At 41.1% G+C, this 18094-nt stretch overlaps 1 protein-coding gene across 1 annotated transcript in view; it reads left to right on the top strand.

Annotated features, from left to right (window-relative positions):
* Nucleotides 1-18094, top strand: part of CDH13 (cadherin 13) — a 2391456-nt gene that overhangs the window by 1159307 nt on the left and 1214055 nt on the right. The window contains exon 6 of the mRNA XM_078669939.1: nucleotides 8435-8579. Within this exon, the coding sequence (XP_078526065.1) occupies nucleotides 8435-8579 (145 nt within the window). The remainder of the gene's footprint in view (nucleotides 1-8434; nucleotides 8580-18094) is intronic.

An 18094-nucleotide genomic window follows, 5' to 3' on the forward strand; every position in this document is an offset into this window, starting at 1 on the left:
GAGGCGGGAGCGGGGAGGGATACAGAAGAGAAGAAAGGGGCGGGGACAAGCGGCGGTGGCGGGAAGGGAGGGTGGAGGGCGGCGGACAACACGGAAGGAGAGCCAGAAACACGGGTGAAAAGGGGGATAAACAAAACAGGCACAAATCTGCTACAAAACAAGGGATATAAGGGGAAAGATACCAAGATACACGGAGTAAACTAAACAGGCACAACTGTTAGACAAAACAAGGAAAAAAGGAAAGAATAAAGGAGATGCACGAAGTTATGGAAAAACAGGCACAAATGCTTGACAAAACAAACCCTACTGCGGAGGCAGCCGGCAGCCGGCAAAACGAGGCAGTAGCGAGGCAGAGGGCGGGCAGGGGCACACGCAGCAGATGGTGGCCGTGCGGCGCGGGGGTGTCCCACAAGTGGACATCTCTTCCGAGATAGCCGGGTAAGACGAACTCGAAGGTGAAAGCAAACTCACTAATTAGGCAGAGACGGGTGCGTCCACCATTGGGAAATTGAGTTGAGGTGCGCCGATAACTCTGCAAATGAGCGTGTCCTTCGTTAAAGAGAGACGAGTGTGTCCTTTTCAGTACATAGTTCTGTGTTCCAGATGCGGTAACCTGTATTGAGCTAGGGACATTTTTTCTGGTAAGGATTTAATTTTCTCTTATATTTACACGTATGCTTAACTCATTAAGTTTGAATTTTTTTGTGTTGTGCATTTGGATTACAGTGTTCTGTATTAATTATATCCATTGTTGCGTTCATTTCCTATATGCATATCATTTTTCATTTTTCCTTGCCGTCTGGGCTTGTTTCTTAGACCAGTGGCAATCCGTAGATCATTAGTTTGTTTTTTAAGTTCTCCCCAAAATAAACATGCCTGACACACAGTATTTTTTCCCCCGTGTGTGGTTGGTGTTAGGGGGCTATTGCAAAATAAATGTAATGCAAAAAATGAATCTGTGCGTGCCTGCAATTGGCGCATCACTGAAATTCATTTGTGCCTCTTCAAAACACAGATCTTATCACTCTACATTTGCTATCACTTCTAACGGTACAGAAAAAAGTAATTAGCCAATGGACTCTGTTTCTTATTGGAGCTACTAGACGCATCATTTTAAACGCTGCATATTAGGATGCAACAGGGGGTTGCCACTTACGTCCATGGCTTCATCCTACATCGTTTTTAGATCCAGTGACTAAAGCCCTATTTAAGAGGACGGAGTACCAATACCCACCGAGGTGGCATGCTTCATCATCTGGGATCTCCTCTTAGTTGGAAATCCTAGTGCAACTAAGGGCTGAAACCCTCTGACTGTGAGAGGGGAACTCACAGATGTTTTTACAAGAGTGACAGCTAGCCAATTTTAAATCACTTTATATTTTTTTCTGGCACTGCAATTATTTCACCCCGTATAATTTCATACATGCTTCAGAGATCTTAGGAGATCAGACTCACTGTCCCTCTTGTAAAAACATCTGTGAGCTCCCCTCTCACAATAAGAGGGTTGCAGCCCTTGGTTGCACTAGGTTTTGCAATTAAGAGGAGATCTCAGATGATGAAGCATGCCACCTCGGTGGTTGATGGGATTCCGTCCTATTGAATAGGACTTTATTCACTGGATCTAGGTCAGTACTTGTGCTGTTTGAATTGTTCCTTTTAGGAACACTAAAGACCCGCTGACTTTATTTGTTCATACGATATTCCATTGTCTTCAATGGGACTCTCAACATTTTAATTATCTAATCAACAATAAGGTTTAATGCTTTAACCCCTTCGACGCTAATGACAGGGTCAGCTCGTCATGGGCGTTACCTGCGCTGCGCGCATGACGAGCTGACCTTGTCATGTAACGAGGGTTTTTATATATCGCAGCGCACAGCAGGAAACCCCGCTAGCGCGCATGCGGTTAACATTGAGTTGCTATGTCCCTCTCAGACAGGAATGAGAACTGCAGTTGGAGTTGTGCACAGCAACATTAGGTTGCAGCTTTCATTCAGTGACAGCTGCCACTGGGGTTTGTTGGAGTTTAAATCAGAGGCAGGTGGTCTGCTTACAATCCCTTCTGGCTCCCTGTGATGTGCAGCCAACTAAATACTTTACACATTTTTGGAGGATAAAAGTTTAAGCTAATGCTGTATTGTCAGGTTTGTGATATATCCTGTGGCAGCTGGAGCAAATGGTAGAACAGGGCTAGCTTTGCATTTGCTGTTGGGGATTTATCTGAGACCCTCAAAATAATGTTTCTCTTTGGGGTTGACGGAGACGCCAAAAATCATAAAAGTATTGGTCAGCTAAAAAATAAGTACAGTCATTGAAGTTATGTGCCATTGGTTACCAGAAATAACTCTCATCTTTATCTGGTAGGAGTGGTACATAACTAAGCTGTAATGAATAAGTACCCTTCATTTTGTATTATTATGCCCTTTTTATTCACTGCCCAGGCGCTGTTTCTTAGTTAGTCTGCTAAAAAAAGGCTAAATTCAAGCACGCTAAGGTGGCCTTATTATACTTACAAATGGCTCAAGATCCCTTGACCCTGCTCTGTATCACAAATTTCATGAGGCTAGCAGTAAAATTGAGAGAGACAAGAGGGACCTGTTGAAGGGAGCCCCCATAAATCGTGTGTAATATGAGGGGGTTTGATGGGGGCCCAATGAACTGCAACTGGAATAGTTTTTGTATTTCTCTTTTAAATTGTGTATTATTGTCATTATAAATTGTACTTTTATGGCATTCTTGTAAAATGCCGAATAAAGTAACAAATAAAAATTGAATAAGTATCACAGTCAGTGTTGTAACTCCTATTATAAGAAAAAGTGATTAAAATGTGGAGCTTCGGTATAGAGTGTGGAAATTTTTATTGAATTTCAGACACGATTTAGTTATATTTGGACTTGGAACGATTTTATTAGGAGTATTTCTTTAAGGACATTCTTTGCTGTACAGAAAATATAAAATTTTAGAATAATCCTTAGGGGCATCCCTGTATGCCGACATCAGTTGAGTAGGCATTCTGCCTATCAGGTTCACCTCTGCTGTTATACTGTGACATTTAGATGTGTACCAACCAAACAAGTGTGAGTGCGTTACCCCTCACCAATATATGTGGCTAAAAAGTGTTCTTTTCCTGCAGGAAATAGCAGGTATTCTTTCACACAATAATTAAGGGTGCTGAGAGTATGACACTTCCCTTTTAAAGCACAGCAATCCTTACAAATACGTGGCTCTCTCTGTAATTTAAAAGCCAGCTACTTTCCTATTTACAGTTGTTAGAAGTTACAATCTTCATCACTTTTTTTCCTAATACTAAGATAAACCAGCAAGGGTCCTGGATATTGAATTAACACATAACATAGACTCTTGCAGGCCCCGATGCAAGTAATATTAATAAGGTGTCCATATCTATGAAAGATTCTTTATTTTCTATTTTGAAGGGTAATGATGAGTGCTCCTCACAATATTGGTCACCCGTTGATTTAATGCCGAAAGCCACCATGAAAATTGCAAAGTTGTCAGTTTTCTGCAAGGTGCAATGATTTGTGTTGTGCTTCAAAACAAATGGTGATGCACCTTAGAAGTTCTGAAATTAAAATTGGAAAATACTCCACTTCACTCCACCCCACGGGAAAATGAGTCTAATCTCTAATTGTATGCAGTGTGGATTAAAATGAACTGAGCTCTTTAGAGTCCATGACATGACAACAGCCGGGTCGGTAAGGATTGTCATCTGGCATCTAGTCATAGAGTAGACAAGACATCCATGGACTGTCTTGAGGACGATACAGCAGGGATGTGATCACTTTTGTGGGACCCAGTGGAAAAGTGGAAGGGAGTGCTAGATGCCAGAGTTCTGAATGTAGAGGCATTTTGCACTGATAACTGTTTAAAGGCAGCAACAGGTTTTATTCATTTATAATCTTTGGCAATTGCAGGATTCTGAGCTGGGCAAAACTGAATAGCCCAATGCTGATGATAAGTATAACATGTGTGCATTACTATGAAGATGTGTCTGCATGTATAGTGTTAAATCCGGTTTTACTTTTGAGGGAGGGTGGGGCACAAGTGCTTACTTCTGTATAGCAGCAGTAAAATGCACAGAATACTAAAGCCAGCACAATTAGACTGGTAAAAACGAAGTGACCACAGCAAAAACAGGGTCATTTTTCACATTAATTCTGCAAGCAATTAATATAGCAACTATTGAATAGTGGAATATGGATGAGGCACTAGCCTAGAACACTTAGCTAAACAGGGGATGGACAGGAGACTGGGTGCTGGAGTATAGTAGCGCGTTGCTGGATTTGCAGAGACTGAGGTCCATGTTAGGAAACAGGAAGTGCTGCATGCGCAGGATGGACTATGAGTGGGAACTGTGGGAAGATGCAGTAAACTCGATCCCTTTTGTGAAGTGTGACAGTGGGTCACTACTCACTACAAGTCTCATGCAGGGACGCTGCCAAATTGGACCAATTGAACTTTAGATAACACAATTATCTTTTGCATCTCTACATCCAGACCAAGAGTTATTTACGTCTTTCTTAGAGTCTATTGTTAATATCTCCCTCAAATCCTAACTCATCTGAATTCGTTTATGGAAAACCTACTCACATATTCTGTGCTGTCATCATAGACCGTTAGTCTATCAATGTTAATATACTTAACTCTTCGGAGAAAACTGAGTTTTCTTCGCCCCTGGCACATATGTAAATCTGTCTGTGAATTTCAAATGTAGAATAGGTTGGCATATCTATTTAAATGTGTTAATTGATGTCTCAAACAGTCTTTTCAATTGGTTTACATCAGATACTTGCACAAACCCAGGTTAAGGTCCAGAGGCAGTGATTCCACGTTGTACAGAATGTCCTTTTATTAAATTGAAATTCGAGGAAATCTCCAGGTTATACATTCACACTAGATAGCTTACCTCTAAATGAATTCCCTTTATTTCAAGCATTTATACACCCAAAAGGAATCGACGTGTCAAAAGTACAGAAGCCTCTTTGTAAGGAGGGGATGAAACCAGCTAAAGAAAAGAACAGTACAGTGCGTAAAAATAAATATTGCAGTAAGGCCTGGGTCACACTGTAGACATCCATGGTTGCCACTGAGGTATTCCCTCTTTCACAAAATAATCAAAGAATAGAATACTTCGCACCCCTCTTGCATCCGGGAAAACATGAATTATTTGACACAAGACGCTGGTGCCTGCCTGGGCAATCAGTTTTGAAGGCTTGAGCACTTTTCAACAAGAAATCAATGCGACCAGAACTTGTTATAACCTTGAACTTTGAGAAACCCTTCGACTGGAGGACATGAAAACTCTCTGAAGTAGGTGCAGCCCTTACCGGCCAAGGTTTGCCATATTACCCTCTCTGAAGAGTTTGTTATAAAGTTTGAGGCTACATTGTCCCTTTGCATCATTGCAGCCTATCCCATAAACCCACATTGGAGTCATCCATAAGGTTTTTTCCTGCTGAAGATACGTTTCCTCCCAAAATCCACTTTCGAAGGTAAAAGGCCTTCAGTGGAACCAGTTGCGTACCAGTGTCCAACTGCGTTTACTCCCTGGACGGATACAAGATTGTGTCTAGCTCTCCCTTAACTGTATGGAGGAAAACGCCATTTCCTCATTTGTTTTACAATTTCTGTACTATAACATTGGACGCCTTTCTCTGGTGTCTTCCAAAGGAATGCATTTTTGTTTTCGTTATACCTTTTAATACATAAAACTGAGTTTCTTTATTTTTTAACTTTTTATTTAAGTAATTAAAGGTTTGTTTTTTAACTAGCTTACTTTGCACTTTTTAAGTTCTTTATTTCTGGAAAATAATATAGGGGCATATTATCAAGGGTGGCGATAGGGAATTTTCGCCGCTTTAGCGGCCGTTTTCGGCCGCTAAGCAGCTATAATTCTATCGCCCTTTTAGTAAGCTGTCGCTAACAGCAGTTAGCAACAGGTTTTAGATGATAGCCAGCGGTTTGGGTGCCCACTTACATAACATAACATAACATAACATAACATCGCCTATTAGCAAGGCAGGCGTAGCGATGGAAATATTAGCACTAAGCGCGAATATCTCCAAATACTAACACCTGCCCAGACCAGTTCTTAGCCATGTTATCCAATGGGAAGTGGATAACATGGCTAAAAGCATTTCGTCGCTAATGCGTGAATATCGCTGTATTTTCAGCGATATTCACGCATTTCACCTCTATCACCGCAAAATTTATCGCTTTGGAGATAAACGTTGCTAATAGCACGTTATCTCAGCGATAAATCCCGGCGATGCTCAGAGATAAAAAAATAGTCGCTAAGCCTATTTAGCGATAAATATCGCTACTTGTTGGTAATATGCCCCATAGTTTGGTAATTTGCAGCATATATACGATGTACGTTGTCTCTTAGGAAGTTTTTGCTGTTGAGATAAGCAATCAAGGGAGAGATAGGGACATCATTTTATCTTTATGTGTCCCAGATGGCTTGGACCTTTAGGGATCTCAGACACGTCGTAAGTATAGAGAGTGGTCTCTCTTTCATCCATTGCCTGACCCTCTGATTATTAAATCCCAATATTTGTATACATTCCTAAATGTAAAGGCCTCCATTCCCGAATTGGGCATGCCAAAAACTGACATGACATAGATTGTGAAGAAATCCCTGATCAGACCGTCTCTGATCGACGAATTCGGTTGAACTCATTTTCTGAAAATTTCCACAATGACCAAAATTCACCAGCAGGCAAACCTTCCTAGCAAATACCCACCATTTTGAAACTACGCTTTCATCAGATATCTTTCTGCACTCGCATCAATCCTTCTCCTTGTTTTAGCCCCTTAAACCCTCTTGGCACAGATCATCTTTAGAGTCTCCCTCCTGTTCTGTGCAGATTGTTGCTTCATCTGGTTCTACCTATCTATTTCCCTATTTTCACTCCATCTCCTCCTCCTCCTCTAACAATGGATGTGAATAGAATGGGGATTACCCCCACCTCCTCTGTTTTCCTCTTTGATTTCCTTCTTTTTTCCTTTCCTCGTTTTTTCCCCTCAACTTTTCTCCTTCTTGTATTTACCGCTCCGTTTGATGATATGTTTGTCCTTTACCTATGAATAATTACATTGTCTTCTTTTCTTTCTCTTACATCTTGCTTCCTTCTACTTTCACCCACAGTTCTCTTCTACCTCTTCCTGTCTGTGTTGAGAGTCACAATAGAATCAAAAGACAGACTTCTGCACCTAAATTCTTATCTCTGAAGAGTTTTGCCTTGCATACTTCTTAAATTTGTTTTTTCAGTTTAGTTTTCTGGAACTATGAGCGATATTATAATAATTGTGTTCTTTTTCCAATAAGTCGGACATTTGCTGACCTTCATTTTCACCAAACCTGACTTTTGATAGATTGCCATATGCTCTTGATTTTCACCAAGCTGGTTTTTCATCTAATGTATGTAATTACATTTTAAAGTGCAGCAGAGGGGGCAGGTGTCGCAGCATGGATGCCATGGAAACTAATGCAATCATTGAAAACAGTCTCTCCTGCAACCTGGTTAAGCAGTAAACAGGCATAATTAGGATGCAGTGGAAACCTCACACCCCTGGACCCTGGTGCCACTGCACCTGCTGTACTAATGAGAGCTAAGCTCCCCTGGAGTACCTTCCACCCCATCCCTTTATTGTTCCTGGATCAGGGCAGCGTGCATGTGTTTGTTAATGCAGCTCTGACAGCCTGGCCTCTACTTATATTCCATTCTTCTTGCTGTTTCCAATCCCAATCCGCTCTATGCCGCAAGAGCAGAAAAATACATAAAATGTAATCGACCTCAGATAATGCCAGCCACTATTTATGCTTATGATGTCTGGAACATCGATGCATCACATGGGAGCAAAGGCCACCTGTCACAGAAAGGGATAATGTATCTTTGTAATTGCATTGCTAATATTACACCGTATCAGTATCATGACACGGGCTATTTATTACACAAAAAGAGCGAAATCAGAGCCGCTGATTATACACAAAGGCTCATAGCAGGATGAATACATTTATATTTCGGTAATCAATGCAGCATCGGTGGCATGCAGAATCCATCATACATGACGGTCTGTAACCAATACTTGTAACCATCCGCAGCGATTCTGGAAAATGAGTGAGCCACGTATATCAATCGATATTCCAAGGAAAAACGGAAATTATATTTTTGTCGTTTTTTGTGTGCAAATTCAGGATATTTACTACAATCTCATCAGGGGGGTTTCAAAATGTGTCAAATAGTTTTGCATGGTTGTGAGGAAGTTCATTTATGAAAAAAGGGCCAATTCTTTTTACCTTGAGCCCAGATTTCATAAACTATAGTTAAGACATCTTGAAGGAAGCAATATTCAATTATTCAATTGTCTTAAACATATGCAAAATAACCATATTCCCTCTTTCCTCCCCCAGCTCCAAGTTGAGATCACAGATGTCAGTGGCAAGGTGATTGATGGGCCCACAAGTCTGAACGTCGTAATTATTGATCAGAACGACAACAAACCCATCTTCAGGGAAGGACCCTACATTGGGCATGTATTAGAGGGATCGCCAACTGGTAAGCCATGTTAACTTCTTGCGTTATCCTATGGTATGGGGCAATAGTTTATAACCCCCTGACAAGGTGCTTACTATCAGTGTCACTTCAACACAACACACATAAAGCAGTAAGGAAAAAAAGAGCATTTTGACCCAATAACGTATTTTCTGTGTGATATGTTTTGTGCTCTAAGGTTAGTGTGACGTCGTCGCTCCTGCTTGAAAATGAGGAAGGTCACATATTTTCCAAGGTTTTCGATTTCAGAAATAAGTTTGAGGTAAAGAAAGCAGAGGAAAACGAGCATTTGACACTAACTTGTGCCTTTATCGGGTACTGCCTGTGTAACATGGAGCACCCTGTCCACCATGTCTTCCAAACAAAGGTTGGCACAAAAGGGTTTATTCATAAAGGCATTCTGGAGTATGAAAACAGTACTCATGTACCATTCTTTTGCAATGATACTAATTGATGTTGTGGAGCCTTCGTAAGAGTACATAAAAGAATACCCCAGTAGTACCACTTCCTGTAACTATAAATGCTTTGGTGGACCAGCCGCATTCAGTCGAAAATAAAAAACTAGGCTGATCGAAAGTAGTTTATCCACTGGTTTTAAATCGGATTTCAAAATCTCCCAGATCATTTAGAATGTTCGCACTTTGTTTTGGCACTCCTCACATCCTCTGAGACGAAATGTATAAAATGTATATTTGCCCCGTTATAAATTTGTCTATACATCAAGGCTGCTGAACTGACACCAGTACAACTGTGAAACGTGAGTAGTGGACACTTAGGCTCAAATCACAGAAGAGGCAGCAGCTAGTAACCAAAGTTACCCCTTGCCGGTAGTTGCCACCCAGGAGAGAGTGAGTGGTGTATGTCAGAGTGTGCAGTAGGTGGTCAATGTCAGCTGGGGGAACACTGCTCTTGGTTTGGTACCGCCTAGTTACATTCCACTTGAATGTGTCAATGAAAATGGGTTCTACCTTTCTCTTTAACAGTTGTTAAAAGTAGGTGATGGAATTGAAAACACAAACAAAACTGGGCTATTGCCACTCTAATTTTTAGAATTTCTTGAAGGATGTTTTCAAACTTTTATTATACTATCTGAAATAAATACTGTTGATAAATGGTGTATACTCAAGACGCTGCCTAATAACTTTACTGTTGTTGCAGATGAATAATCTTAGGTTAAAACAGACTGCATACCTCGCTTAATTTGAATGCAACCGAGGCCATAACACAAAGCGAGGCTATGTTATGCAGCACAAACAATGAGGTTCAGCAAGGGAAAGGATGAGTCACCTCTTGCCACAGTCAAGCATCAACAATTCACAATCACAAGGCCAATATACCATGGTTTGCTATGATGATGGTTGTTTTAATGTGGGTGTACTAGTTCTGAGACATATTTATCTTCCATTGTTGGCAAAGCAGGGTTAGCAGTGGGTATAGATTCTGTAGCTCACTGCCGTCCCCAGCAGAATAGGGCAGTTGTTCCCACATTGAGTGGTCATGGACACTCCAAGGGCCACCTGCCAATAACTGGAGGAGGAAGTCTGACACTGTGAGGGATGTATGATGTTACAACTCGATCAAAATGATCGCGGTACATCACAACGCATCTTTTACAACGCAAGTCCTTACCAGGACTTGCGCTGTAGGGTGCTGGACTTAGGAATAGTAAGATTTACCATTCCAACTCCAGCCTATATACAGTAGGGAAGGTGTTGGAATAGTAAATCTACTATTCCTTAATCCAGAGCGCCCTCCAGCGCAAGTCGTGGTAACGACTTTTGTTGTAAAAGATGTGTCGTAATGCCACTGCGGTGTTTTGACCGCGTTGTAAAGGTTGTTTACCTACTGGGAGTGTTTAACATCTCACAGGCTGTGAATGTCCCTTCAAACTACCTCTGTTGGTCCAAAGAATTCTCGCAATTAGTTTACCAATAGGGATAACTATAGATGTGTATGTAGTTTTGTATGTTGCTCTGTTTTTAAAAGCGCTAGAAAAGCATACCGTGAACAGATACGTGAAAAGACAAGGATTTAGATGGTTGGAACCTGTACCCGATGTTCATTAGTCACACTAGCCTTGATTAGCCTTGATCTGTAATGAGTGCAGTTAGAAAACCAGTCTAACCAGTGCTGCTTTTATAAGATTCCTGAATCTCAGGTGATTGGGTTCTGAGCTCAGGGTGAGGTTGAGGGCATTTCACATGGGGGCACCTTGTTGCTTCAAGGATCTGCCTTAATACTTCATTCTCATGTTCACAACCTTTTCTGACTGAAAGAAGACCAAGCATTTTTCCTCAAGTGTCGAAATGTGGACTAAGGCCAAGCGAAAATAAAATGAGTCCCTAAAATCTTCAGTGAAGTATCAAAAACAAAACTGCTGTTTGCACTGCATGTACCTCTCTCACCACTTGTCTCCAACAGACTGTATTTTGTTCAATTGGTTCTCCTGCACCAGCACATTTGAGCACTGCTTACTTCCTCTTGCTGCATGTCTTTTTTTAACTTTATGAATAATGGATGCATTATTTGCATTTGCCCATACATGCTCTGTTAATTCTCTATATTTATACTCTAAACCATTCGGCACACATTCAATGAGTAGGGATATAGCCCTAATATGCAGCATCAATTATGTATTCATTCAAATAATTTCCTTTTATTAAACATGCAGATGAACCACAGTTACTGTATTTATCATCTTAAGTACTCAGGTTCACCAAGTCATTGTGCAGGACATGGCTGCTATGATATCCAGCTGTGTGGAGAGATCATATTTGGAAAAAGAGAGTTCAATAATGTGCTCCTATTTAGGTATAAAGTCAAAGGCCAGATTCCAACTGTGCCCATTAATAATATCAGAGGGTGGAGGCAGTTTAATATATATATGATTATTTAATAATACAGTACCTAACTGTTCCATTTAGCTTTTTACATGAGATCATATGTTCTTGTTATAGTTCTCTTTACACGTCTTGTTTTACTTCTTTATGTTATTGTACCTGCAGTACTGTTCTCTTTATTCAATAAAAAATATTTTTAAAAAAAAGATGAGAATACTTTTGAACCTGATTCAGAGCCCCCCTCACTTACCCCCACTCAGCACCTTGAGACTCTCACAGGTGAGTAATCATGCTTTATAAGATTATTGATTGATTGACTGAGGGGATGATCAAGAGGAAGTCCAGCTTCAAATTAAAATGTAATGAGAATATAACATATGAGCCAGTTTCACAAATAAAAAAACAGAACAATGAGGTTTTTTTTCACAACGTGCAAGCTTTCACATTGGAATACCAAATTGAAAATGGGGAGACGATGTGGCTTTACAGATAGAGCGGATGACTTAGAAGCTGGGGAAGCAGGTTCGAGTCTGGCAGGAGGCTCAATCAATCAGGAGGTTCAATCATCCTGTGATTCTGAGCAAATCACTTAGGGCCAGATGTAGGTAGGCAAATACCAGTCGGTAACGGCCGATTTCGGCCGTTACGACCGGTATTTGGAGTTTGAGATTTAGGGGCCTTAAAAATTACCGATTCTGTAAATTTACCGAATCGGTAAATTACCGAATCGGTACATTTACCGAATCTGTAATTTGAGATGTAGGTGGCACTGTAAACAGTGCTACAGGGCCTTAAGGATTCGTTATTTACCACCAACTATTAGTTGGTGGTAAATAACGAATACCTGTGTATATGCAAATCTGTGCATGTAACCTGTGCCATGTGACACACATACAGGGCATGTATGTGTGTCACATGGCACAGGTGTACATGCACAGATTTGCATATACACAGGTATTCGTTATTTACCACCAACTAATAGTTGGCACACAAGCACTAATCAGGGGTGCAACAGGTTGTCAAAGTGCCACCCTGCCACCCTTGACTATTCGGTAATTGCCATTGAATCCTTAAGGGCCTCTAGGCCCATAGGAATCAATGGCAATTACCAAATCGGAAAATACCGATTCGGTAATTACCGAATTTTAATGATTCGGTAATTTTTACCGAATATTTACCTACATAGCATTTACCGATTTGTAAATACCGGTAAAATTCGGTATTTATGAATCGGTAAATACCATTTACCTACATCTAGCCCTTAATCTCTCCGTGCCTAAAAAAAAAAATGAGTCCATCTGTAATGCAACTGTGCTCACGTAAAACTGAGAAAAATCCTAACTTTAAGACTTTCGGTATTCACAGAAGGCTTTTAAGAGTCCTAAAGTTAGAAGTCCTAACTTTACTACTCCTAAACTGAGAATGCCATGATGCACGGAGTCAAGCGCCTAGAAGACAAAGGTTCACAGTGCTTCTCACAGTCATGGTGTGGATTCCAAGTCTTACAGTGCCACAAAATATGCAACTCACTCGATTCTGTGCTCTTATATTTCCGCTGTCTTTTGCGCCCAGAAAAGATATCTGCCTGCAGTCGTCAGTTATATGTTGCATAAAGTACCAAGAAGCAGAGAGAAATGCTGTGATACAAACTAAAAACATATAAATAGAATTGTCTTACTCTATATAAATCAGAATTTGTGCCAGGCCGTGTGCGTTATGTCAGCTAAAGAGAACCAGCAAGATGACACGAATATGACATTAAAAAACTTGAAATTGAAGATACCAATTTATTCTTAGTGCCATGAGCAAACACGATCGGCACAATGTCCCAATATGACATGAGTAGTAGGTATACACAAACTGCATATTGTGCACAGCAGAAGCAGTGGGTTCAGTATCACGACACACAGCACGACAGAAGCCAGGGGCTCAAGGCACAACACGCAATGTGTACTAAAAGCCAGTATAGTGTCTGTCAAGGCTGCCCATGACCGATATGTATGTGCTAAACCTTACTGCATGTACACTAAATCAGGAAATAAGAGTACAGTGCCCCAATGGGCAGCACAAGTTGTGCATTAAGGAGTGGTGTACACTGTTTCCGCGCTAGAGTAAACCAGGGGCTAGGGTTGGAGCATGCACACGAGCTTTATATCCATGAGGCGCTATAGGGTGGGGGCTTACAAGTAACTGAGATGAAGGCTGCAGGACCAAGGAGAGGATAGTGACAGCCTGAAGATAGATACACTCGTAGGGAGTGCTCATTTGTACATTTAAAAATAAATTCCTTCAGAGTGACTAGTCAGTGGAAGTCCAATGGCCAGTAACCAGTGGCCAGTGATCAGGAGCTGTACTTGGTGTAAGCTCCATGCTAGCAAAGAAGCATTGAGTGGAACTGAAAGTAGACGATGTGCCGGGGACTTGCTGGCCAATCTGGTTCACAAATTAGAGCGCCGTTGGAATAAACCAATGATAAGCCGAGGCAAGTAATGGGCGCACTCTACATCCGTCTTAAGACTTTTTTTATTTACATATGACTTAGCCAGCACAGTGCAAGCGATGGGCAGGCAAAACCTAAAAAAGGCATGTATTATCCACCCTACAGTGGGCAAATGGTGTAATGTTTTGTGCCGATTGCCCCAACTCCATCGGTCATAGGAGTATGTTTTCTGTTAATGGAGCTAATCCGGTCTCCGACTACATAAAATTCAAGGGCCACACTTTCTAAATGAGGTGGGTGGACAGAAGATTTGTCAGCCAGGGTACTCTCTTGCATTTGATCTTGTATTTGTGATTGGGTGCTCTGTCTGTGAAACCCTAGATCGGACCCAATATTTTAAAAAAAATAAGATTATTTCATATAATGCACACTTGTTCCTCTAATAGTCTCGGCAATATTCAGTGGCACTTGAAGGTGGTTTCAAAGCAGGTTGCTTTGTTATATTATTTGACCAATCAATCTTAATCTGAGCTTTTAAAACTTTACAAACACACTAGTTTGCGAAAATTCTTTCTGCTGCCTGTTTCCATTCTACAGCAAATGAATTCTCACTTTCACTTTTATTGAATTTACACGTACAGCTAATGGTTCCTCTTCAAATCCTTGGCTCAATCAATGGTGCAAGAAAGAATTTGGTCATATTTCATCAGATGCAAATCACAACATTACAGATACGAGACAGACTAAGGGCCATATAATCAAGAACGGCGCTAAAATTATCGCCGCTTTAGCTGCAGGAAACTGCCGCTAAAGCGGCGATAATGGGCTTGATAATATGCCCTTGTGAATTCCCATAGAATCCCACGTTCACACCAGAACATGGCAGTTTGCTGCCGCTAAAGCGGCAATAATTGCCGTTCTTGAAAATATGCCGCTAAGAGCTTTATTTTTCAGAAGTGTGGCAATGCAAATTTTCTGGCCATTTGTTTAATTTTGGGCGAAACGTTTATGCGCTTCACTAGGGATATAAAGCGCTATACAAATTTAACTCTTTCCGTGCTGATGACGGAGCGGTTCCGTCATGGCCCGCCCGACACGCCTGCGCGGCGCTGATTTCGCGCCTGCGCGGCGCCTTCTACTGAGCGGGCGGGGCCATGACGGAACCGCTCCGTCATCAGCACAGCTCAACCGAGGCTGGTGATGGAGCGGTTCCGTCACCAGCATGGGCGTGCCGTGCGGCCCCTCCGCCCCTTTAGCGCTGCAGCGGAATAGCCGCCGCAGCGAAGAGGTTAACTAATTAAAATACAAATAATAGCTTCTAAGAATTTGTAGAGCACATTTCTACCATTTTTGCAGTCTCTAAGGGATTTTAGAGGCTTTGTTGTCACTACCTTTTTTGCACTGTCATTTTCCAGTGTGAAGAGGTTATGTGCAGATTTTGCGTGGTTGTTTTTGTTGGTATTTTTTCTTTTATAAATAGATTAAATTGGATAGTGGTTGAGTGGAGTGGACTAACTAATTTATTGTTTTGTGATGGATCCTGTTTGATAAGCTCCATGTAGGGTCTGGATGTTTTTTTTTAGCTCATTTGCATTATGTCCATGGATGAATGTACCGAACTACTTTACCATTGGTTCCTCCTTGCTGTGCTCCACCTATCTATTGATGGTTTGTTTTGGGGCGCCACCATTAGAAAGTAGATATTTTTTCAACCTCTTGTAGAACGAGAGGTAAACACTTTTTAGCATTATAATAAGGTTGGATAGGCTTCTTAATTCATACTATTGTCACAACAACAATTGGGTCAAGGGATACTGTGGACTGGCTTGGACATCAGGCCATACTAAAATTAGACATTGCAACATGACATCTTAAGGGTAGCCTTTAAAAATCCTAAAACTATAATAAAAACTAGCTAAATGAGTGAGAAACATTTGTAACCCAGAAACTGCATTTAAGAAAGTGGTGAGCGATGACCAAATGGAGGCAAATTGCATGTGCATTCTCAGATCCAAAACATTGCTCACAGATATATTTTTATGTCTCTGAAGAAGTCCATTCCCTTCCCATCACAGAAAATATGAAGTTTGTTAGGGAGGCATTTACACCCCATATGCTCAGTTAATGGTGTTGTGTGTAAGAACAAAAATTATGGCCATCACTAGTAGCCATTGCTTTTTAAAATTTAGGTAGACTATACATTCCTCACCCCCTTTTTCAATGTCCTGTTCTAGGATGTGTCTAGATGGGGTATGCTAGAGCAGGAAATTGTAAATTTTGACAGCAGGAAGAGTTGTTTAGTAACTCTTGGGCAATACAGAGATGGGGTGTTGGTGGATAGGTCAGAATTCAGGGTGCCACTGGGAGAACTGTGAAACACTATGGGTAAGTGAGTGATGCAGGCCAAGAAATAGTTTGGTGAACAGGTTGGTTGGATGGGTGAGATTGCTGGCCTGAATCTGTGTGCTGCAGAGTGGGAAGGGGGAGAGAAATTAAAGCAGGAGATTGGGTAATGGATGGGCAGTTTATAATGACCCACACTTCAAATAATTTAAGAACCTGGTAACCTTGTAGCTTAATTGGGTAGCCTTCACCATCTCTCTCAAAAGCACCCAGGTTCCCACTCTAATTAACTTGCAACAGTGGAAAATCCTCTATAATATTTTAATTAAGTTATAAATGCAATACATTGGTCTATAGAAGAGGACTTCACATATTTTGATGCTGGGACCCCCTGTCAAAATATTTGTGGTGTAAGGACCCCTTCCCTTCAAAAACTTCTGCAACCTGGTACCACTCATCATTGACAACAATAAACACCCCCAATTCCCATTGCAAATTATTTTTACAGTGGGGAAATAATATCAAACCGTGTTTAACAAACCAAAGGTTTATGGGTGACTGTAGTTCAGTGTCAGAGACTTACCACGCAGTTCAAAACAAAAGTCTCCAAAAAGAATTACCAAAACTACACAATGATACTTTATTTTTCACAAACAAGACATAATTTGATATAACTTGTTTGGATGATAACAGGTTTCTGAACTAATGTGATGGGTGTGCTTGTTTTTCTCCAGAGAAACGGTCAATCTGTGGTTGCACCTCCAGTGGCGGCTGCTTCGGTACGGGGTTGGTGAGGTGGAGGGAGAAATTGGATAAAAAATGTTTTTTTAAACTTGCCTTCTTCGCCGCCACTGCATGCCTCTCCTCTGTCCTCACTCTGCAGCACCGGAAGCACCCAGGCTCCCAGCCTCTCCCGGTCAATCACGACGCAGCATGAGCAGTTTTGTGATTGGTGTGAGCAGCCTGTTTGGCCACTCAGGCAGTACCTGGGAGCCTGGGCATGACAAGTGCACATGATTGTTTGGCAGGCCCAAGAGGGCCAGACAAACAATCTCCGCCAAACCCAATTTGGCTCCAAACGCTCCTAGAAACATAAAAGGATAATAACATCTTATTATTATCATTTTCTTATTCTTTTTTTCACTGCTTAAATAGCAGTGGGGTGACGCGCCTCCGTTTTAGTGGAGGAGCCACCACTGTGCACCTCATTTGTACAAGTTTAGCACCCAAATTCAGCAATAGGCAACAAAAAGGTGACCATTCCAGCTTTGCAAAGCACCTTCTACTCCACTGCAACATATGTAAACTGCTTTTTCGAAACTTTTGAACCATTTGAGTAATAAATATTCTTTTGTTAAAATCAGCATATTATGCAGCAGTTTCTGGATACTGTGGAAAATATGTCAAATCTATGACTATGCTAAAATTGCAGCAGCCTCACAATCGCATAATTCCAGTAGCCCTGGGTATAATGGCTTCAATACATGGGCTGCAACATTAGTGCAATGCGTCCAATGAGAACAATACTATATTTCATTGGATGCTGACAGCTTGTCTTTTACAGCTGCATGGAGCTAGAGGTTGCTAAACATCAGTCATCATAATTAAAACATACCATAAACAATCATTAATGATGAATTGTAAAGTCCAAGTACGAAGCTTTCTTTAATTCCAAGGGCGGAAGTGGTCCCTTAATCTTCTTTCATACTGTTTTTCTAAAAAGGGTTTTATTTTTAAGATTATGAAAACAGACACTTCTATTTTAGCAACCAATCACTGCTGTTCATATTAGTTTGCTGCTGTTGTTGAATTCAATCATTTTTTGGGGGGGCTTGAGTGCCTTGTGGGTTTGAACATGGGGGTGGGGGGTCAAAGTTGTTTGTGGCTAAAAACAA

The sequence above is a fragment of the Lissotriton helveticus genome, chromosome 12, assembly GCF_964261635.1.
Source record: "Lissotriton helveticus chromosome 12, aLisHel1.1, whole genome shotgun sequence".
Taxonomy (NCBI): Eukaryota; Metazoa; Chordata; class Amphibia; order Caudata; family Salamandridae; genus Lissotriton; species Lissotriton helveticus.